We start from the raw sequence: 22,500 nt of genomic DNA, 5'->3' as shown, positions 1-22,500 counted from the left end.
GTGGGGTCCTGTCTCTGTGGGTGTGGGGACACTGTCTCTGTGGGTGTGGGGTCCTGTCTCTGTGGGTGTGGGGAACACTGTCTCTGTGGGTGTGGGGTCCTGTCTCTGTGGGTGTGGGGACACTGTCTCTGTGGGTGTGGGGTCCTGTCTCTGTGGGTGTGGGGGGGGGGACACTGTCTCTGTGGGTGTGGGGTCCTGTCTCTGTGGGTGTGGGGTCCTGTCTCTGTGGGTGTGGGGACACTGTCTCTGTGGGTGTGGGGTCCCGTCTCTGTGGGTGTGGGGTCCCGTCCCTGTGGGTGTGGGGACACTGTCTCTGTGGGTGTGGAGACACTGTGTCTGTGGGTGTGGGGGACACTGTCCCCATTCCCGTTCGGAATACCATCCGGACGGAGACCTACCTGTGGGAGAGGACGTTGTTGGAGAGCTGAAGACGAGCCAAGTGTGAACAACATCCATGGACCAGTGCTCCGAACAGCTGGAGGACAGGGAGAGAGAGACCGTGAGGGACAGGAACGGTGCACGGCGCTCCGAGTGTGGGTCTGACCCAGGGATAGGGAGACGGGAACTGTGCACGGCGCTCCGAGTGTGGGTCTGACCCAGGGATAGGGAGACGGGAACTGTGCACGGTGCTCCGAGTGTGGGTCTGACCCAAGGATAGGGAGACGGGAACTGTGCACGGTGCTCCGAGTGTGGGTCTGACCCAGGGGGATAGGGAGACGGGAACTGTGCACGGTGCTCCGAGTGTGGGTCTGACCCAGGGATAGGGAGACGGGAACTGTGCACGGTGCTCCGAGTGTGGGTCTGACCCAGGGGGATAGGGAGACGGGAACTGTGCACGGTGCTCCAAGTGTGGGTCTGACCCAGGGGCAGGGAGACGGGAACTGTGCACGGTGCTCCGAGTGTGGGTCTGACCCAGGGGGATAGGGAGACGGGAACTGTGCACGGTGCTCCGAGTGTGGGTCTGACCCAGGGATAGGGAGACGGGAACTGTGCACGGTGCTCCGAGTGTGGGTCTGACCCAGGGATAGGGAGACGGGAACTGTGCACGGTGCTCCGAGTGTGGGTCTGACCCAGGGATAGGGAGACGGGAACTGTGCACGGTGCTCCGAGTGTGGGTCTGACCCAGGGGGATAGGGAGACGGGAACTGTGCACGGTGCTCCGAGTGTGGGTCTGACCCAGGGACAGGGAGACGGGAACTGTGCACGGTGCTCCGAGTGTGGGTCTGACCGAGGGGATAGGGAGACGGGAACTGTGCACGGTGCTCTGAGTGTAGGTCTGACCCAGGGATAGGGAGACGGGAACTGTGCACGGTGCTCCGAGTGTGGGTCTGACCCAGGGGGATAGGGAGACGGGAACTGTGCACGGCGCTCCGAGTGTGGGTCTGACCCAGGGATAGGGAGATGGGAACTGTGCACGGTGCTCCGAGTGTGGGTCTGACCCAGGGGGATAGGGAGACGGGAACTGTGCATGGTGCTCCGAGTGTGGGTCTGACCCAGGGATAGGGAGACGGGAACTGTGCACGGTGCTCCGAGTGTGGGTCTGACCCAGGGGGATAGGGAGACGGGAACTGTGCACGGTGCTCCGAGTGTGGGTCTGACCCAGGGATAGGGAGACGGGAACTGTGCACGGTGCTCCGAGTGTGGGTCTGACCCAGGGATAGGGAGACGGGAACTGTGCACGGTGCTCCGAGTGTGGGTCTGACCCAGGGGGATAGGGAGACGGGAACTGTGCACGGCGCTCCGAGTGTGGGTATGACCCAGGGATAGGGAGATGGGAACTGTGCACGGTGCTCCGAGTGTGGGTCTGACCCAGGGATAGGGAGACGGGAACTGTGCACGGCGCTCCGAGTGTGGGTCTGACCCAGGGGGATAGGGAGACGGGAACTGTGCACGGTGCTCCGAGTGTGGGTCTGACCCAGGGATAGGGAGATGGGAACTGTGCACGGTGCTCCGAGTGTGGGTCTGACCCAGGGGGATAGGGAGACGGGAACTGTGCACGGTGCTCCGAGTGTGGGTCTGACCGAGGGGGATAGGGAGACGGGAACTGTGCACGGCGCTCCGAGTGTGGGTCTGACCCAGGGATAGGGAGACGGGAACTGTGCACGGATGGGGGTGGGTGGTGTGGGGGGGATGATACTCACGGTGTCTATTGAACAGTCCGTTCCCGAGAGATTCAGATCAATCAAAACGTTGGGTTTCCCCAAGAAATTGTACAAATGCTGGAAAAACACGGGGGTCAATAATTAACAATACAGCGTCAGATACAGAGTAAAGCTCCCTCTACCCTGTCCCCTCCATCCCAGGGACAGGGACAGCACGGGGTTAGATACAGAGATTAGCTCCCTCTACACTGTCCCCCCATCCCAGGGACAGGGACAGCACGGGGTTAGATACAGGGTAAAGCTCCCTCTACACTGTCACCCTCCATCCCAGGGACAGGGACAGCACGGGGTTAGATACAGAGTAAAGCTCCCTCTACACTGTCCCCCCCCCCATCCCAGGGACAGGGACAGCACGGGGTTAGATACAGAGTAAAGCTCCCTCTACACTGTCCCCTCCATCCCAGGGACAGGGACAGCATGGGGTTAGATACAGAGTAAAGCTCCCTCTACCCTGTCCCCTCCATCCCAGGGACAGGGACAGCACGGGGTTAGATACAGGGTAAAGCTCCCTCTACCCTGTCCCCTCCATCCCAGGGACAGGGACAGCACGGGGTTAGATACAGAGTAAAGCTCCCTCTACACTGTCCCCCCCCATCCCAGGGACAGCACGGGGTTAGATACAGGGTAAAGCTCCCTCTACACTGTCACCCTCCATCCCAGGGACAGGGACAGCACGGGGTTAGATACAGAGTAAAGCTCCCTCTACACTGTCCCCCCCAATCCCAGGGACAGCACGGGGTTAGATACAGGGTAAAGCTCCCTCTACATTGTCACCCTCCATCCCAGGGACAGGGACAGCACGGGGTTAGATACAGGGTAAAGCTCCCTCTACACTGTCACCCTCCATCCCAGGGACAGGGACAGCACGGGGTTAGATACAGAGTAATATAGGGTCACAGAGGTGTACAGCACGGAAACAGGCCCTTCGGCCCAACCCGTCCGTGCTGACCCAGATATCCCAACCCAATCTCGTCCCACCTGCCAGCACCCGGCCCATCTCCCTCCAACCCCTCCCTATCCACGCCCCCATCCAGATCCCTGTTAAATGGTGTCACTGTCCCAGCCCCCCCCCCACTTCCTCAGGCAGCTCATCCCACACACACACCCCCCTCTGGGGGGAAAATGTTACCCCTCGGGTCCCTTTCCCCTCCCACCCTCAACCTACACCCCTCTAGTTCTGGGCTCCCCCACCCCAGGGGGAAAAGACCTTGTCTATTTACCCTATCCATGTCCCCCTCGTGATTTTATAACCCTGTAGCTCTGGGCTCCCCCACCCCAGGGGGAAAAGACCTTGTCTATTTACCCTATCCATGTCCCCCCGTGATTTTATAAGCCTCTGTAAGGTCACCCCTCAGCCTCCGACGCTCCAGGGAAAACAGCCCCAGCCTGTTCAGCCTCTCCCTGTAGCCCAGACCCTCCAACCCTGACAACATCCTTGTCAATCTTTTCTGAACCCTTTCAAGTTTCACAACATCTTCCCGATCGGAAGGAGACCAGAATTACACCCAATATTCCAACAGTGGCCCCTAACCAATGTCCTGTACAGCCGCAACATGACCCTCCCAACTCCTGTACTCAATACTCTGACCAATAAAGGGAAGCATAGCAAAAAGCGGGGACAGGGAGAGAGGAGAGAGAGAGGGAGGGAAGGAGGGAGAGAGATAGGGGAGGGAGGGAGAGAGAGACACACACAGAGAGAGGGGAAGAGAGAGAGAGAGGGAGGGAGAGAGAGAGAGAGGGAGGGGGGAGTGAGAGGGAGAGAGGGGGGAGTGAGAGGGAGAGGGGGGAGTGAGAGGGAGAGGGAGGGAGGGAAAGAGAGGGGGGAGAGAGAGAGAGAGGGAGGGAGGGAAAGAGAGGGGGTGAGAGAGAGAGAGTGAGGGGCGAGAGAGAGAGTGAGGGGGGGGGGAGTGAGAGGGAGGGGGGGGAGTGAGAGGGAGAGGCGATGAGAGGTTGGGTACTCACTGATGCATCATCGGTTCCCAGCATGGCAGCGTTCCTGCTCAGGTCCAGGTGGGTCAGGCTGTTTGCAAAGGTCTGATTGGAGCTCAGTGTCTGTGCTAGAGTGACCAGACCTGACCGAGATAGAGAGGGAGTTACACACACACCCCAATACGGACCCTCCGACAGGGCCCACTCCCTCAGCACGGACCCTCCGACAGCACCCACTCCCTCAGCACTGACCCTCCGACAGGGCCCGCTCCCTCAGCACTGACCCTCCGACAGGGCCCACTCCCTCAGCACTGACCCTCCGACAGGGCCCACTCCCTCAGCACTGACCCTCCGACAGGGCCCGCTCCCTCAGCACTGACCCTCCGACAGGGCCCACTCCCTCAGCACTGACCCTCCGACAGTGCCCGCTCCCTCAGCACTGACCCTCCGACAGGGCCCACTCCCTCAGCACTGACCCTCCGACAGTGCCCACTCCCCCTCAGCACTGACCCTCCGACAGTGCCCACTCCCCCTCAGCACTGACCCTCCGACAGGGCCCACTCCCTCAGCACTGACCCTCCGACAGGGCCCACTCCCTCAGCGCTGACCCTCCGACAGTGCCCACTCCCTCAGCACTGACCCTCCGACCGTGCCCACTCCCTCAGCACTGACCCTCCGACAGGGCCCACTCCCTCAGCACTGACCCTCCGACAGTGCCCACTCCCTCAGCACTGACCCTCCGACAGGGCCCACTCCCTCAGCGCTGACCCTCCGACAGGGCCCACTCCCTCAGCGCTGACCCTCCGACAGGGCCCGCTCCCTCAGCGCTGACCCTCCGACAGGGCCCGCTCCCTCAGCGCTGACCCTCCGACAGGGCCCGCTCCCTCAGCGCTGACCCTCCGACAGGGCCCCCTCCCTCAGCGCTGACCCTCCGACAGGGCCCCCTCCCTCAGCGCTGACCCTCCGACAGGGCCCACTCCCTCAGCGCTGACCCTCCGACAGGGCCCACTCCTCAGCACTGACCCTCCGACAGGGCCCACTCCCTCAGCACTGACCCTCCGACAGGGCCCCCTCCCTCAGCACTGACCCTCCGACAGGGCCCACTCCCTCAGCACTGACCCTCCGACAGGGCCCCCTCCCTCAGCACTGACCCTCCGACAGGGCCCACTCCCTCAGCACTGACCCTCCGACAGTGCCCACTCCCCCTCAGCACTGACCCTCCGACAGTGCGGCACTCCCTCAGCACTGACCCTCCGACAGTGCGGCACTCCCTCAGCACTGACCCTCCAACAGTGCGGCACTCCCTCAGCACTGACCCTCCAACAGTGCGGCGCTCCCTCAGCACTGACCCTCCGACAGTGCCCACTCCCTCAGCACTGACCCTCCGACAGGGCCCGCTCCCTCAGCACTGACCCTCCGACAGGGCCCGCTCCCTCAGCACTGACCCTCCGACAGGGCCCACTCCCTCAGCACTGACCCTCCGACAGGGCCCGCTCCCTCAGCACTGACCCTCCGACAGGGCCCACTCCCTCAGCACTGACCTCCGACAGTGCGGCACTCCCTCAGCACTGACCCTCCGACAGTGCCCACTCCCTCAGCACTGACCCTCCGACAGTGCCCACTCCCTCAGCACTGACCCTCCGACAGGGCCCGCTCCCTCAGCACTGACCCTCCGACAGTGCGGCACTCCCTCAGCACTGACCCTCCAACAGTGCGGCGCTCCCTCAGCACTGACCCTCCGACAGTGCCCACTCCCTCAGCACTGACCCTCCGACAGGGCCCGCTCCCTCAGCACTGACCCTCCGACAGGGCCCGCTCCCTCAGCACTGACCCTCCGACAGGGCCCACTCCCTCAGCACTGACCCTCCGACAGGGCCCGCTCCCTCAGCACTGACCCTCCGACAGGGCCCACTCCCTCAGCACTGACCTCCGACAGTGCGGCACTCCCTCAGCACTGACCCTCCGACAGTGCCCACTCCCTCAGCACTGACCCTCCGACAGTGCCCACTCCCTCAGCACTGACCCTCCGACAGGGCCCGCTCCCTCAGCACTGACCCTCCGACAGTGCGGCACTCCCTCAGCACTGACCCTCCGACAGTGCGGCACTCCCTCAGCGCTGACCCTCCGACAGTGCCCGCTCCCTCAGCACTGACCCTCCGACAGTGCCCGCTCCCTCAGCACTGACCCTCCGACAGTGCCCACTCCCTCAACGCTGACCCTCCGACAGTGCTCACTCCCTCAGCACTGACCCTCCGACAGTGCTCACTCCCTCAGCACTGACCCTCCGACAGTGCCCACTCCCTCAGCACTGACCCTCCGACAGGGCCCCCTCCCTCAGCACTGACCCTCCGACAGTGCCCACTCCCTCAGCACTGACCCTCCGACAGTGCGGCACTCCCTCAGCACTGACCCTCCGACAGTGCGGCACTCCCTCAGCACTGACCCTCCGACAGTGCGGCACTCCCTCAGCACTGACCCTCCGACAGTGCGGCACTCCCTCAGCACTGACCCTCCGACAGTGCGGCACTCCCTCAGCACTGACCCTCCGACAGTGCGGCACTCCCTCAGCACTGACCCTCCGACAGTGCGGCACTCCCTCAGCACTGACCCTCCGACAGGGCCCACTCCCTCAGCACTGACCCTCCGACAGGGCCCGCTCCCTCAGCACTGACCCTCCGACAGGGCCCACTCCCTCAGCACTGACCCTCCGACAGGGCCCACTCCCTCAGCACTGACCCTCCGACAGTGCCCACTCCCCCTCAGCACTGACCCTCCGACAGTGCGGCACTCCCTCAGCACTGACCCTCCGACAGTGCGGCACTCCCTCAGCACTGACCCTCCAACAGTGCGGCACTCCCTCAGCACTGACCCTCCAACAGTGCGGCGCTCCCTCAGCACTGACCCTCCGACAGTGCCCACTCCCTCAGCACTGACCCTCCGACAGGGCCCGCTCCCTCAGCACTGACCCTCCGACAGGGCCCGCTCCCTCAGCACTGACCCTCCGACAGGGCCCACTCCCTCAGCACTGACCCTCCGACAGGGCCCGCTCCCTCAGCACTGACCCTCCGACAGGGCCCACTCCCTCAGCACTGACCTCCGACAGTGCGGCACTCCCTCAGCACTGACCCTCCGACAGTGCCCACTCCCTCAGCACTGACCCTCCGACAGTGCCCACTCCCTCAGCACTGACCCTCCGACAGGGCCCGCTCCCTCAGCACTGACCCTCCGACAGTGCGGCACTCCCTCAGCACTGACCCTCCGACAGTGCGGCACTCCCTCAGCGCTGACCCTCCGACAGTGCCCGCTCCCTCAGCACTGACCCTCCGACAGTGCCCGCTCCCTCAGCACTGACCCTCCGACAGTGCCCGCTCCCTCAGCACTGACCCTCCGACAGTGCCCGCTCCCTCAACGCTGACCCTCCGACAGTGCTCACTCCCTCAGCACTGACCCTCCGACAGTGCTCACTCCCTCAGCACTGACCCTCCGACAGTGCCCACTCCCTCAGCACTGACCCTCCGACAGTGCCCACTCCCTCAGCACTGACCCTCCGACAGGGCCCCCTCCCTCAGCACTGACCCTCCGACAGTGCCCACTCCCTCAGCACTGACCCTCCGACAGTGCGGCACTCCCTCAGCACTGACCCTCCGACAGTGCGGCACTCCCTCAGCACTGACCCTCCGACAGTGCGGCACTCCCTCAGCACTGACCCTCCGACAGTGCGGCACTCCCTCAGCACTGACCCTCCGACAGTGCGGCACCCCCTCAGCACTGACCCTCCGACAGTGCGGCACTCCCTCAGCACTGACCCTCCGACAGTGCGGCACTCCCTCAGCACTGACCCTCCGACAGTGCGGCACTCCCTCAGCACTGACCCTCCGACAGTGCGGCACCCCCTCAGCACTGACCCTCCGACAGTGCGGCACTCCCTCAGCACTGACCCTCCGACAGTGTCCACTCCCTCAGCACTGACCCTCCGACAGTGCCCACTCCCTCGGCACTGACCCTCCGACAGTGCTCACTCCCTCAGCACGGACCCTCCGACAGGGCCCACTCCCTCAGCACTGACCCTCCGACAGGGCCCACTCCCTCAGCACTGACCCTCCGACAGTGCCCACTCCCTCGGCACTGACCCTCCGACAGTGCTCACTCCCTCAGCACGGACCCTCCGACAGGGCCCACTCCCTAAGCACGGACCCTCCAACAGTGCGGCACTCCCTCAGCATTGACCCTCCGACAGGGCCCACTCCCTCAGCACTGACCCTCTGTCAGTGCCCACTCCCTCAGCACTGACCCTCCGACAGTGCCCGTTCCCTCAGCACTGACCCTCCGACAGTGCCCACTCCCTCAGCACTGACCCTCCGACAGTTTCCACTCCCTCAGCACTGACCCTCCGACAGTGCAGCCCTCCCTCTGCACTGACCCTCCGACAGTGCCCACTCCCTCAGCACTGAACCTCCGACAGTGCCCGTTCCCTCAGCACTGACCCTCCGACAGTGCCCACTCCCTCAGCACTGACCCTCCGACAGTGCCCACTCCCTCAGCACTGACCCTCTGACAGTGCCCACTCCCTCAGCACTGATCCTCCGAGGGTGGGAGGGGATGGAGAGGGTGTGGGTGTGGGTGTGGGGAGGGGGTGAGCTCTGACCTTTGTGGGTGAGCGAGGTCCTGGAGAGGTTGAGGTATCTCAGTCCGCGATGATGTCCAGCGAGAAAGTGACTCAGCGAGGAAACTCCTGTCAGGGGAGAGAGAGAGAGTGTGAGGGAGAGAGAGTGTGGTGGGGGGGAGAGAGAGAGTGTGAGGGAACAAGAGAGAGTGGTGGGGGAGAGAGAGTGGGGGGTGGGGGAGAGAGAGAATGTGAGGGAGAGAGAGTGGGGTGTGGGGGAGAGAGAGAGTGTGAGGGAGAGAGAGTGGGGGGTGGGGGAGAGAGAGAGTGTGAGGGAACGAGAGAGAGTGGTGGGGGGGAGAGAGAGAGTGTGAGGGAACGAGGGAGAGTGGTGGGGGGGATAGAGAGAGTGTGAGGGAGAGAGAGTGTGGTGGGGGGGAGAGAGAGAGTGTGAGGGAACGAGGGAGAGTGGTGGGGGGAGAGAGAGAGTGTGAGAGCGAGAGAGAGTGTGGTGGGGAGGAGAGAGAGAGTGTGAGGGAGAGAGAGTGGGGGGTGGGGGAGAGAGAGAGTGTGAGGGAACGAGGGAGAGTGGTGGGGGGGTGAGAGAGAGTGTGAGAGGGAGAGAGAGAGAGTGGTGGAGGGTGTGAGAGAGTGTGAGGGAACGAGAGAGAGTGGGGGGGTGGGTGAGAGAGTGCGAGAGGGAGAGAGAGAGTGACAGTGTGAGAGAGAGGGGAAGAGGGAGGCTGGGTGGCGGGAGAGAGTGAGTAGAGAGCACGAGGGTGGGGAGAGGTTGACAGAGCAAGTGTGAGAGCACAACAGGGAGAGAGAGAGAGTGTGTGACAGAACAGCGCAGAGAGAGAGAGAGAGTGTGAGAGAGAGACAGAGAGAGAGAGATAGTGTGAGAGAGAGAGACAGCGAGAGAGAGAGAGACAGAGAGAGATAGTGTGGGAGAGAGACACAGAGAGAGAGAGAGAGACAGAGAGAGAGAGAGATAGTATGAGAGAGAGAGAGAGATAGTGTGGGAGAGAGACACAGAGAGAGAGAGAGAGACAGAGAGAGAGAGAGATAGTATGAGAGAGAGAGAGAGATAGTGTGGGAGAGAGACAGAGAGAGAGAGAGATAGTGTGAGAGAGAGAGAGAGAGAGAGAGAGAGTGTGAGAGAGAGACAGAGAGAGAGAGATAGTGTGAGAGAGAGACAGAGAGAGAGAGATAGTGTGGGAGAGAGACAGAGAGAGAGAGAGATAGTGTGAGAGAGACAGAGACAAAGAGAGAGATAGGGAGAGAGTGCAGTTGAACACGTGGCTGCAAGGATGGTGCAGGAGGGAGGGCTTCAGCTATTTGGACAATTGGGCTGTGTTCTGGGGAAGGTGGGACCTGTACAAACAGGACGGGTTGTACCTGAACCCAGAAGGGCACCAATATCCTGGGGGGTAGGTTTGCTAGCACTCTTCGGGGGGGTGGTTTAAACTAATTTGGCAGGGGGATGGGATCCGGACTTGTAGTCCAGCAAGTAAGCTAGCTGTTTGTCAGGATGTCCAAGAATGTAGGGAGGCTGTGGAGGAGATAGCACTGACAGGGAATACTTGCGGACACAGAGATGGGCTCAAGTGCGTATACTTCAACGCAAGGAGTATCAGAAATAAGGTGGGTGAACTTAAGGCATGGATCAGTACCTGGGACTACGATGTTGTGGCCATCACGGAAACGTGGATAGATGAGGGACAGGAATGGTTGTTGGAGGTTCCTGGTTACAGATGTTTCAGTAAGATTAGGGAGGGTGGTAAAAAAAGGAGGGGGGGTGGCATTGCTAATTAGAAATGGTATAACGGCTGCAGAAAGGCAGTTCGAGGGGGATCTGCCTTTGGAGGTAGTATGGGCTGAAGTCAGAAATAGGAAAGGTGCAGTCACCTTGTTGGGTGTTTACTATAGGCCCCCCAATAGCAGCAGAGATGTGGAGAAACAGATTGGGAAACAGATTTTGGAAAGGTGCAGAAGCCACAGGGTCGTAGTCATGGGTGACTTCAACTTCCCAAATACTGATTGGAAGTTCTTTAGATCAAGTAGATTGGCCGGGGAGGTGTTTGTGCAGTGTGTCCAGGAAGCTTTTCTAACTCAGTATGTAGATTGTCCAACCAGAGGGGAGGCCATATTGGATTTGGTACTCGGTAATGAACCGGGACAAGTGATGGGCTTGTTAGTGGGTGAACATTTTGGTGATGGTGACCACAATTCTGTAACTTTCACCTTGGTTATGGAGAGAGATAGGTGCGCACAACAGGGTAGGTTTTACAATTGGGGGAAGGGTAAATACGATGCTGTAAGACAGGATTTGAGGAGCATAAGTTGGGAGCATAGGCTGTCAGGGAAGGATGTGGTGGAAATGTGGAACTTTTTCAAGGAGCAGATATGACGTGTCCTTGATATGTATGTACCTGTCAGGCAGGAAAGGAATGGTCGTGTGAGGGAGCCTTGGTTGACGAGGGAGGTTGAATGTCTAGTAAAGAGGAAGAAGGAGGCTTACATAAGGTTGAGGAAACAGGGTTCAGACAGAGCAGTGGAGGGATACAGGATAGCCAGAAGGGAGCTGAAGAAAGGGATTAGGAGAGCTAAGAGAGGGCATGAAAAATCCCTGGCGGATAGGATCAAGGATAACCCCAAGGCATTTTATGCGTATGTGAGAAACATGAGAATGACGAGAACGAGGGTAGGTCCGATCAAGGACGTAGTGGGAGATTGTGTATTGAGTCGGAAGAGATAGGAGAGGTCTTGAACGAGTACTTTTCTTCAGTATTTACGAACGAGAGGGACCGTATTGTTGAAGAGGAGAGTATGAAACAGACTGGTAAGCTAGAGGAGATACTTGTTAGGAAGGAAGATGTGTTGGGCATTTTGAACAACTTGAGGATAGACAAGTCCCCCGGGCCTGACGGGATATATCCTAGGATTATGTGGGAAGCAAGAGAGGAAATTGCAGAACCGTTGGCAATGATCTTTTCGTCTTCACTGTCAACGGGGGTGATACCAGGGGACTGGAGAGTAGCGAATGTTGTGCCCCTGTTCAAAAAAGGGAATAGGGATAACCCCGGGAATTACAGGCCAGTTAGTCTTACTTCGGTGGTAGACAAAGTAATGGAAAGGATACTGAGGGATAGGATTTATGAGTATCTGGAAAGACACTGCTTGATTAGGGACAGCCAGCACGGATTTGTGAAGGGTAGGTCTTGCCTTACAAGTCTTATTGAATTCTTTGAGGAGGTGACCAAGCATGTGGATGAGGGTAGAGCAGTGGATGTGGTGTACATGGATTTTAGTAAGGCATTTGATAAGGTTCCCCATGGTAGGCTTATGCGGAAAGTCAGGAGGCATGGGATAGTGGGAAACTTGGCCAATTGGATAGAGAACTGGCTAACCGGTCAAAGTCAGAGAGTGGTGGTAGATGGTAAATATTCAGCCTGGAGCCCAGTTACAAGTGGAGTTCCGCAGGGATCAGTTCTGGGTCCTCAGCTGTTTGTAATTTTTATCAATGACTTGGATGAGGGAGTCGAAGGGTGGGTCAGTAAATTTGCAGATGATACGAAGATTGGCAGAGTTGTGGACAGTGAGGAGGGCTGTTGTCGGCTGCAAAGGGACTTAGATATGATGCAGAGCTGGGCTGAGGAGTGGCAGATGGAGTTCAACCCTGCCAAGTGTGAGGTTGTCCATTTTGGAAGAACAAATAAGAATGCGGTATACAGGGTTAACGGTAGGGTTCTTAGTCAGGTGGAGGAACAGAGGGATCTTGGGGTCTATGTACATAGATCTTTGAAAGTTGCCACTCAGGTGGATATAGCTTGTAAGAAGGCCTATGGTGTATTAGCGTTCATTAGCAGAGGGATTGAATTCAAGAGTCGTGAAGTGATGTTGCAGCTGTACAGGACTTTGGTTAGGCCACATTTGGAGTACTGTGTGCAGTTCTAGTCGCCTCACTTTAGGAAAGATGTGGAAGCTTTGGAGAGGGTGCAGAGAAGATTTACTAGGATGTTGCCTGGAATGGAGAATAGGTCGTACGAGGATAGGTTGAGAGTTCTCGGCCTTTTCTCGTTGGAACGGCGATGGATGAGGGGTGACTTGATAGAGGTTTATAAGATGATCAGAGGAATAGATAGAGTAGACAGTCAGAAACTTTTTCCCCGGGTACAACAGAGTGTTACAAGGGGACATAAATTTAAGGTGAAGGGGGGAAGGTATAGGGGAGATGTCAGGGGTGGGTTCTTTACCCAGAGAGTGGTGGGGGCATGGAATGCGCTGCCCGTGGGAGTGGTAGAGTCAGAATCATTGGCGACCTTTAAGCGGCAATTGGATAGGTACATGGATGGGTGCTTAATCTAGGATAGAAGTTCGGCACAACATCGTGGGCCGAAGGGCCTGTTCTGTGCTGTACTGTTCAATGTTCTATGTTCTATGAGAGAGAGAGAGAGACAGAGAGAGAGAGATAGTATGAGACAGAGACAGAGAGAGAGACAGAGAGAGAGATAGTATGAGACAGAGAGAGAGAGAGAGACAGAGAGAGAGAGATGGTATGAGACAGAGAGAGAGAGAGAGACAGAGAGAGAGAGATAGTATGAGACAGAGAGAGAGAGAGAGACAGAGACAGACAGAGAGACAGTGAGAGTGAAAGTGTGAGACAGAGAGCTGGCCAGGGAGAGGAACAGTAGTGCCTGAGAGGGAGGGGGCTGCAGACAGAGAGGATGGGTGTGAGGGGAGGGTAAACCCACCAGCCAAGAGGTGGTGGCAGTGACCATACCTTTATCCTCGAGAGCGTTATTCGCCAGGTTGAGAGCGGTCAGGGATGTGAATGGGTTATCCGTCAGGGCAGCAGTCAGTTTCAGAGCAAAATCCCTGCCAGTCAGATAGGATCACCCGTTAGTGGGCAGAGTGGCCTACTCCCACACTGTTCAAGATTAACTTCCCCCTCAACACCGGGAGAGGGATCAACACAACTCTGTCAGGGAAGGGAGAGGGCGTACGGGGTCCATGGGGGGACGGTGTAGAGCAGGAGGGAACGGGGAAGGGGTTTGGGGGACGGTGTAGAGCGGGAGGGAAGGGGGAAGGGGTTTGGGGTCCGTGGGGGGACGGTGTAGAGCGGGAGGGAAGGGGGAAGGGGTTTGGGGTCCGTGGGGGGACGGTGTAGAGCGGGAGGGAAGGGGGAAGGGGTTTGGGGTCCATGGGGGGACGGTGTAGAGCGGGAGGGAACGGGAAAGGGGTTTGGGGTCCATGGGGGGGACGGTGTAGAGCGGGAGGGAACGGGGAAGGGGTTTGGGGTCCATGGGGGGACGGTGTAGAGCGGGAGGGAACGGGGAAGGGGTTTGGGGTCCGTGGGGGGACGGTGTAGAGCGGGAGGGAACGGGGAAGGGGTTTGGGGTCCGTGGGGGGACGGTGTAGAGCGGGAGGGAACGGGGAAGGGGTTTGGGGTCCATGGGGGGACGGTGTAGAGCGGGAGGGAACGGGGAAGGGGTTTGGGGACCATGGGGGGACGGTGTAGAGCGGGAGGGAACGGGGAAGGGGTTTGGGGTCCATGGGGGGGACGGTGTAGAGCGGGAGGGAACGGGGAAGGGGTTTGTGGTCCATGGGGGTCGGTGTAGAGCGGGAGGGAACGGGGAAGGGGTTTGGGGTCCATGGGGGGACGGTGTAGAGCGGGAGGGAACGGGGAAGGGGTTTGGGGTCCATGGGGGGACGGTGTAGAGCGGGAGGGAACGGGAAGGGGTTTGGGGTCCATGGGGGACGGTGTAGAGAGGGAGGGAACGGGGAAGGGGTTTGGGGACCATGGGGGGACGGTGTAGAGCGGGAGGGAACGGGGAAGGGGTTTGGGGTCCATGGGGGGACGGTGTAGAGCGGGAGGGAACGGGGAAGGGGTTTGGGGTCCATGGGGGGACGGTGTAGAGCGGGAGTGAACGGGGAAGGGGTTTGGGGTCCATGGGGGACGGTGTAGAGCGGGAGTGAATGGGGAAGGGGTTTGGGGTCCATGGGGGGACGGTGTAGAGCGGGAGGGAACGGGGAAGGGGTTTGGGGTCCATGGGGACGGTGTAGAGCGGGAGGGAACGGGGAAGGGGTTTGGGGAGATCTCACATTTTGAGTCCCGTGTTCTCCATTTCCAGGTCCTCGATGCTCCGGGATCGGCTCATGGTGTGTATGACCTGCTCGATCACCTCCGACCCCTGGGGGAATGAACACACACTCCCTCAGCACTGACCCTCCGACAGGGCCCACTCCCTCAGCACTGACCCTCCGACAGGGCCCACTCCCTCAGCACTGACCCTCCGACAGTGCCCACTCCCTCAGCACTGACCCTCCGACAGGGCCCACTCCCTCAGCACTGACCCTCCGACAGTGCCCACTCCCTCAGCACTGACCCTCCGACAGTGCGACAGTGCGGCACTCCCTCAGCACTGACCCTCCGACAGTGCCCACTCCCTCAGCACTGACCCTCCGACAGTGCCCACTCCCTCAGCACTGACCCTCCGACAGTGCCCACTCCCTCAGCACTGACCCTCCGACAGGGCCCACTCCCTCAGCACTGACCCTCCGACAGTGCCCACTCCCTCAGCACTGACCCTCCGACAGTGCGGCACTCCCTCAGCACTGACCCTCCGACAGTGCCCACTCCCTCAGCACTGACCCTCCGACAGTGCCCACTCCCTCAGCACTGACCCTCCGACAGTGCCCACTCCCTCAGCACTGACCCTCCGACAGGGCCCACTCCCTCAGCACTGACCCTCCGACAGGGCCCACTCCCTCAGCACTGACCCTCCGACAGGGCCCACTCCCTCAGCACTGACCCTCCGACAGGGCCCGCTCCCTCAGCACTGACCCTCCGACAGGGCCCGCTCCCTCAGCACTGACCCTCCGACAGGGCCCGCTCCCTCAGCACTGACCCTCCGACAGGGCCCGCTCCCTCAGCACTGACCCTCCGACAGGGCCCTTACCAGTTTGAGATCTTTGGTGGAGAGTTTAATGAACCACTGATTGTAGGCGAGAGCAGCTATTATCAACGCCAAGTCCCTGTTGGATGGAGAGAGGGACAGGGTCAGAGAGTGACAGAGGGAGAGAGAGAGAGAGAGAGAGAGGGTGAGCGAGGGACAAAGAGAGGGAGAGTGTCAGAGAGTGTCAGAGAGAGAGAGAGAGTGTCAGAGAGAGAGAGGGAGAGAGAGCGAGGGACAGAGAGAGGGAGAGTGTCAGAGAGTGACAGAGAGAGAGAGAGGGTGAGCGAGGGACAGAGAGAGGGACAGTGTCAGAGAGTGACAGAGAGAGAGTGTCAGAGAGAGAGAGGGAGAGAGAGCGAGGGACAGAGAGAGAGAAAGAGAGAGCGAGGCACAGAGAGAGAGGGAGGGAGAGAGGCAGAGAGAGGGAGACAGAGCGAGGGACAGAGAGAGAGAGGCAGAGAGAGTGATGGAGACAGAGCGAGAGGCAGAGAGAGAGAGGGAGAGAGAGCGAGGGAGGGAGAGAGAGGGAGGGAGAGAGGCAGAGAGAGGGAGACAGAGCGAGGGACAGAGGAAGAGAGGGAGAGAGGCAGAGAGAGAGAGGCAGAGAGAGAGAGGGAGAGAAGCAGAGAGAGAGAGACGGAGAGCGTGAGGGACAGAGAGAGAGAGGCAGAGAGAGAGAGGGAGAGGGACAGAGAGGGAGAGAGAGGGCGAGAGTAAGAGAGCGCGAGATGGAGTCAGAGACGAACAGAGAGGAATAGAAAGGGAGAAAGAGGGAATGGGAGAGAGAGAGAGAGAGGGGTCGATGGGGATAGTGTTACCGAAGAACTGGAGGCCATACAGCCCGACGGCAGCCCCTCCTAGCCCACTCCCCGACTCACCTGCTGTTTAAGTGACTGAAGTCCGAAATGTTAAAATGTCTCGTGTCCTGAGAGTGATAAATGGTGTCCACATCCTGTAGGGAGAGAGGGAACGTTACAGAGACAGTACTGAAGAGAGAGAGAGAGAGGGAACGTTACAGAGACAGTACTGGAGAGAGAGAGAGGGAACGTTACAGATACAGTACTGGAGAGAGAGAGAGAGAGAGGGAACGTTACAGATACAGTACTGGAGAGAGAGAGAGAGGGAACGTTACAGATACAGTACTAGAGAGAGAGAGAGAGAGGGAACGTTACAGATACAGTACTGGAGAGAGAGAGAGAGAGGGAACGTTACAGATACAGGACTGGAGAGAGAGAGAGAGGGAACGTTACAGATACAGTACAGGAGAGAGAGAGAGAGAGGGGGAACGTCACAGATACAGTACTAGAGAGAGAGAGAGGGAACGTTACAGATACAGTACTGGAGAGAGAGAGAGAGGGAACGTTACAGATACAGTACTGGAGAGAGAGAGAGAGAGGGAACGTTACAGATACAGTACTGGAGAGAGAGAGAGGGAACGTTACAGATACAGTACTGGAGAGAGAGAGAGAGAGAGGGAACGTTACAGATACAGTACTGGAGAGAGAGAGAGAGGGAACGTTACAGATACAGTACTGGAGAGAGAGAGAGAGGGAACGTTACAGATACAGTACTGGAGAGAGAGAGAGAGAGAACGTTACAGATACAGTACTGGAGAGAGAGAGAGAGGGAACGTTACAGATACAGTACTGGAGAGAGAGAGAGAGAGGGAACGTTACAGATACAGTACTGGAGAGAGAGAGAGAGGGAACGTTACAGATACAGTACTGGAGAGAGAGAGAGAGAGGGGGAACGTCACAGATACAGTACTGGAGAGAGAGAGAGAGTGAACGTTACAGAGACAGTACTGGAGAGAGAGAGAGAGAGAGGGAACGTTACAGATACAGTACTGGAGAGAGAGAGAGAGAGGGGGAACGTCACAGATACAGTACTGGAGAGAGAGAGAGGGAACGTTACAGATACAGTACTGGAGAGAGAGAGAGAGGGAACGTCACAGATACAGTACTGGAGAGAGAGAGAGAGAGGGAACGTTACAGATACAGTACTGGAGAGAGAGAGAGAGAGGGAACGTTACAGATACAGTACTGGAGAGAGAGAGAGAGGGAACGTTACAGATACAGTACTGGAGAGAGAGAGAGAGAGAACGTTACAGATACAGTACTGGAGAGAGAGAGAGAGGGAACGTTACAGATACAGGACTGGAGAGAGAGAGAGAGGGAACGTTACAGATACAGTACTGGAGAGAGAGAGAGAGAGGGGGAACGTTACAGATACAGTACTGGAGAGAGAGAGAGAGGGAACGTCACAGATACAGTACTGGAGAGAGAGAGAGAGAGAGGGAACGTCACAGATACAGTACTAGAGAGAGAGAGAGGGAACGTTACAGATACAGTACTGGAGAGAGAGAGAGAGGGAACGTCACAGATACAGTACTGGAGAGAGAGAGAGAGAGAGAGGGAACGTTACAGATACAGTACTGGAGAGAGAGAGAGAGAGGGAACGTCACAGATACAGTACTGGAGAGAGAGAGAGAGGGAACGTCACAGATACAGTACTGGAGAGAGAGAGAGAGGGAACGTTACAGATACAGTACTGGAGAGAGAGAGAGAGAGAGAGAGAGGGAAAGTTACAGATACAGTACTGGAGAGAGAGAGAGAGTGAGAGAGGGAACGTTACACATACAGTACTGGAGAGAGAGAGAGAGAGAGGGAAAGTTACAGATACAGTACTGGAGAGAGAGAGAGAGAGGGAACGTTACAGATACAGTACTGGAGAGAGAGAGAGAGAGGGAATGTCACAGAAACAGTACTGGAGAGAGAGAGAGAGGGAACGTTACAGATACAGTACTGGAGAGAGAGAGAGAGGGAACGTTACAGATACAGTACTGGAGAGAGAGAGAGAGAGGGAACGTTACAGATACAGTACTGGAGAGAGAGAGAGAGAGGGAACGTTACAGATACAGTACTGGAGAGAGAGAGAGGGAACGTTACAGATATAGTACTGGAGAGAGAGAGAGAGGGAACGTTACAGATACAGTACTGGAGAGAGAGAGAGAGGGAACGTTACAGATACAGTACTGGAGAGAGAGAGAGAGGGAACGTCACAGATACAGTACTGGAGAGAGAGAGAGAGGGAACGTCACAGATACAGTACTGGAGAGAAAGAGAGAGGGAACGTCACAGATACAGTACTGGAGAGAGAGAGAGGGAACGTTACAGATACAGTACTGGAGAGAGAGAGAGAGAGAGGGAACGTTACACATACAGTACTGGAGAGAGAGAGAGAGGGAACGTTTCAGATACAGTACTGGAGAGAGAGAGAGGGAACGTTTCAGATACAGTACTGGAGAGAGAGAGAGAGGGAACGTTACAGAGACAGTACTGGAGAGAGAGAGAGAGGGAACGTTACAGATACAGTACTGGAGAGAGAGAGAGAGGGAACGTTACAGATACAGTACTGGAGAGAGAGAGAGAGAGAGAACGTTACAGATACAGTACTGGAGAGAGAGAGAGAGAGAGGGAACGTTACAGATACAGTACTGGAGAGAGAGAGAGAGAGGGAACGTTACAGATACAGTACTGGAGAGAGAGAGAGAGGGAACGTCACAGATACAGTACTGGAGAGAGAGAGAGAGGGAACGTTACAGATACAGTACTGGAGAGAGAGAGAGAGAGGGAACGTTACAGATACAGTACTGGAGAGAGAGAGAGGGAACGTTACAGATACAGTACTGGAGAGAGAGAGAGAGGGAACGTCACAGATACAGTACTGGAGAGAGAGAGAGAGGGAACGTTACAGATACAGTACTGGAGAGAGAGAGAGAGAGAGAGGGAACGTTACAGATACAGTACTGAGAGAGAGAGAGAGAGAGAGGGAACGTCACAGATACAGTACTGGAGAGAGAGAGAGAGGGAACGTTACAGATACAGTACTGGAGAGAGAGAGAGAGGGAACGTCACAGATACAGTACTGGAGAGAGAGAGAGAGGGAACGTTACAGATACAGTACTGGAGAGAGAGAGAGAGAGAGGGAACGTTACAGATACAGTACTGGAGAGAGAGAGAGAGAGGGAACGTTACAGATACAGTACTGGAGAGAGAGAGAGAGGGAACGTTACAGATACAGTACTGGAGAGAGAGAGAGAGGGAACGTCACAGATACAGTACTGGAGAGAGAGAGAGAGGGAACGTCACAGATACAGTACTGGAGAGAGAGAGAGAGGGAACGTCACAGATACAGTACTGGAGAGAGAGAGAGAGGGAACGTTACAGATACAGTACTGGAGAGAGAGAGAGGGAACGTCACAGATACAGTACTGGAGAGAGAGAGAGAGAGAGGGAACGTTACAGATACAGTACTGGAGAGAGGGAGAGAGAGGGAACGTTACAGAGACAGTACTGGAGAGAGAGAGAGAGAGGGACCGTTACAGATACAGTACTGGAGAGAGAGAGAGAGGGAACGTTACAGATACAGTACTGGAGAGAGAGAGAGGGAACGTTACAGATACAGTACTGGAGAGAGAGAGAGAGAGGGAACGTTACAGATACAGTACTGGAGAGAGAGAGAGAGAGGGAACGTTACAGATACAGTACTGGAGAGAGAGAGAGAGAGGGAATGTCACAGAAACAGTACTGGAGAGAGAGAGAGAGGGAACGTTACAGATACAGTACTGGAGAGAGAGAGAGAGAGGGAACGTTACAGATACAGTACTGGAGAGAGAGAGAGAGGGAACGTCACAGATACAGTACTGGAGAGAGAGAGAGAGGGAACGTTACAGATACAGTACTGGAGAGAGAGAGAGAGGGAACGTCACAGATACAGTACTGGAGAGAGAGAGAGAGGGAACGTCACAGATACAGTACTGGAGAGAGAGAGAGAGAGAGAGGGGAACGTTACAGATACAGTACTGGAGAGAGAGAGGGAAGGTGCGTGAGGAAGACAGAGCGAGAGTGTGCAAGGGAGTGAGTGTGTGAGGGAGTGACGGACAGAGTGAGGGAGTGAGTGTGTGAGGGAGTGAGTGTGTGAGGGTGTGGATGGAGTGAGTGTGTGAGTGTGTGGATGTGTGTGTGAGGGTGTGTGGATGGAGTGAGTGTGTGAGGGTGTGGATGGAGTGAGTGTGTGAGGGTGTGGATGGAGTGAGTGTGTGAGGGTGTGGATGGAGTGAGTGTGTGAGGGAGTGGATGGAGTGAGTGTGTGAGGGTGTGGATGGAGTGAGTGTGTGAGGGTGTGGATGGAGTGAGTGTGTGAGGGTGTGGATGGAGTGAGTGTGTGAGGGTGTGGATGGAGTGAGTGTGTGAGGGTGTGGATGGAGTGAGTGTGTGAGGGTGTGGATGGAGGGAGTGTGTGAGGGTGTGGATGGAGTGAGTGTGTGAGGGTGTGGATGGAGTGAGTGTGTGAGGGTGTGGATGGAGGAGTGTGTGAGGGTGTGGATGGAGTGAGTGTGTGTGAGGGTGTGGATGGAGTGAGTGTGTGAGTGTGTGATGGAGTGAGTGTGTGAGGGTGTGGATGGAGTGAGTGTGTGAGGGTGTGGATGGAGTGAGTGTGTGAGGGTGTGGATGGAGTGAGTGTGTGAGGGTGTGGATGGAGTGAGTGTGTGAGGGTGTGGATGGAGTGAGTGTGTGAGGGTGTGGATGGAGTGAGTGTGTGTGTGAGGGTGTGGATGGAGTGAGTGTGTGAGGGTGTGGATGGAGTGAGTGTGTGAGGGTGTGGATGGAGTGAGTGTGTGAGGGTGTGGATGGAGTGAGTGTGTGAGGGTGTGGATGGAGTGAGTGTGTGAGGGTGTGGATGGAGTGAGTGTGTGAGGGTGTGGATGGAGGGAGTGTGTGAGGGTGTGGATGGAGTGAGTGTGTGAGGGTGTGGATGGAGTGAGTGTGTGAGGGTGTGGATGGAGTGAGTGTGTGAGGGTGTGGATGGAGTGAGTGTGTGAGGGTGTGGATGGAGTGAGTGTGTGAGGGTGTGGATGGAGTGAGTGTGTGAGGGTGTGGATGGAGTGAGTGTGTGAGGGTGTGGATGGAGTGAGTGTGTGAGGGTGTGGATGGAGTGAGTGTGTGAGGGTGTGGATGGAGTGAGTGTGTGAGGGTGTGGATGGAGGGAGTGTGTGAGGGTGTGGATGGAGTGAGTGTGTGAGGGTGTGGATGGAGTGAGTGTGTGAGGGTGTGGATGGAGTGAGTGTGTGAGGGTGTGGATGGAGGGAGTGTGTGAGGGTGTGGATGGAGTGAGTGTGTGAGGGTGTGGATGGAGTGAGTGTGTGAGGGTGTGGATGGAGGGAGTGTGTGAGTGTGTGATGGAGTGAGTGTGTGAGGGTGTGGATGGAGTGAGTGTGTGAGGGTGTGGATGGAGTGAGTGTGTGAGTGTGTGATGGAGTGAGTGTGTGAGGGTGTGGATGGAGGGAGTGTGTGAGGGTGTGGATGGAGTGAGTGGTGTGAGGGTGTTGATGGAGTGAGTGTGTGAGGGTGTGGATGGAGTGAGTGTGTGAGGGTGTGGATGGAGTGAGTGTGTGAGGGTGTGGATGGAGTGAGTGTGTGAGTGTGTGATGGAGTGAGTGTGTGAGGGTGTGGATGGAGTGAGTGTGTGAGGGTGTGGATGGAGTGAGTGTGTGAGTGTGTGATGGAGTGAGTGTGTGAGGGTGTGGATGGAGTGAGTGTGTGAGGGTGTGGATGGAGTGAGTGTGTGAGGGTGTGGATGGAGTGAGTGTGTGAGGGTGTGTGGATGGAGTGAGTGTGTGAGGGTGTGGATGGAGTGAGTGTGTGAGGGTGTGGATGGAGTGAGTGTGAGAGGGTGTGGATGGAGTGAGTGTGTGAGTGTGTGGATGGAGTGAGTGTGTGAGGGTGTGGATGGAGTGAGTGTGTGAGGGTGTGGATGGAGTGAGTGTGTGAGGGTGTGGATGGAG

The 22,500-nt window shown here is 57.4% G+C and overlaps 1 protein-coding gene across 1 annotated transcript in view; it reads right to left on the bottom strand.

The window, feature by feature from the left end:
* Nucleotides 1-16,600, bottom strand: part of LOC132809920 (F-actin-uncapping protein LRRC16A-like) — a 17,208-nt gene extending 608 nt beyond the window's left edge. Inside the window, exons 1-8 of the mRNA XM_060822603.1 lie at nt 16,532-16,600; nt 15,657-15,732; nt 14,800-14,888; nt 13,478-13,572; nt 8,737-8,823; nt 4,125-4,234; nt 2,142-2,219; nt 399-475 (exon numbers count right to left, since the gene is read on the bottom strand). Of these exons, the coding sequence (XP_060678586.1) occupies nt 399-475; nt 2,142-2,219; nt 4,125-4,234; nt 8,737-8,823; nt 13,478-13,572; nt 14,800-14,855 (503 nt within the window). The 5' untranslated portion in view covers nt 14,856-14,888; nt 15,657-15,732; nt 16,532-16,600. The remainder of the gene's footprint in view (nt 1-398; nt 476-2,141; nt 2,220-4,124; nt 4,235-8,736; nt 8,824-13,477; nt 13,573-14,799; nt 14,889-15,656; nt 15,733-16,531) is intronic.
* Between the last annotated feature and the right edge of the window lie 5,900 nt (nt 16,601-22,500).

This window comes from Hemiscyllium ocellatum, unplaced genomic scaffold (genome assembly GCF_020745735.1).
Source record: "Hemiscyllium ocellatum isolate sHemOce1 unplaced genomic scaffold, sHemOce1.pat.X.cur. scaffold_1428_pat_ctg1, whole genome shotgun sequence".
Taxonomy (NCBI): Eukaryota; Metazoa; Chordata; class Chondrichthyes; order Orectolobiformes; family Hemiscylliidae; genus Hemiscyllium; species Hemiscyllium ocellatum.
This window is presented reverse-complemented; position numbering and strand designations above follow the sequence as displayed.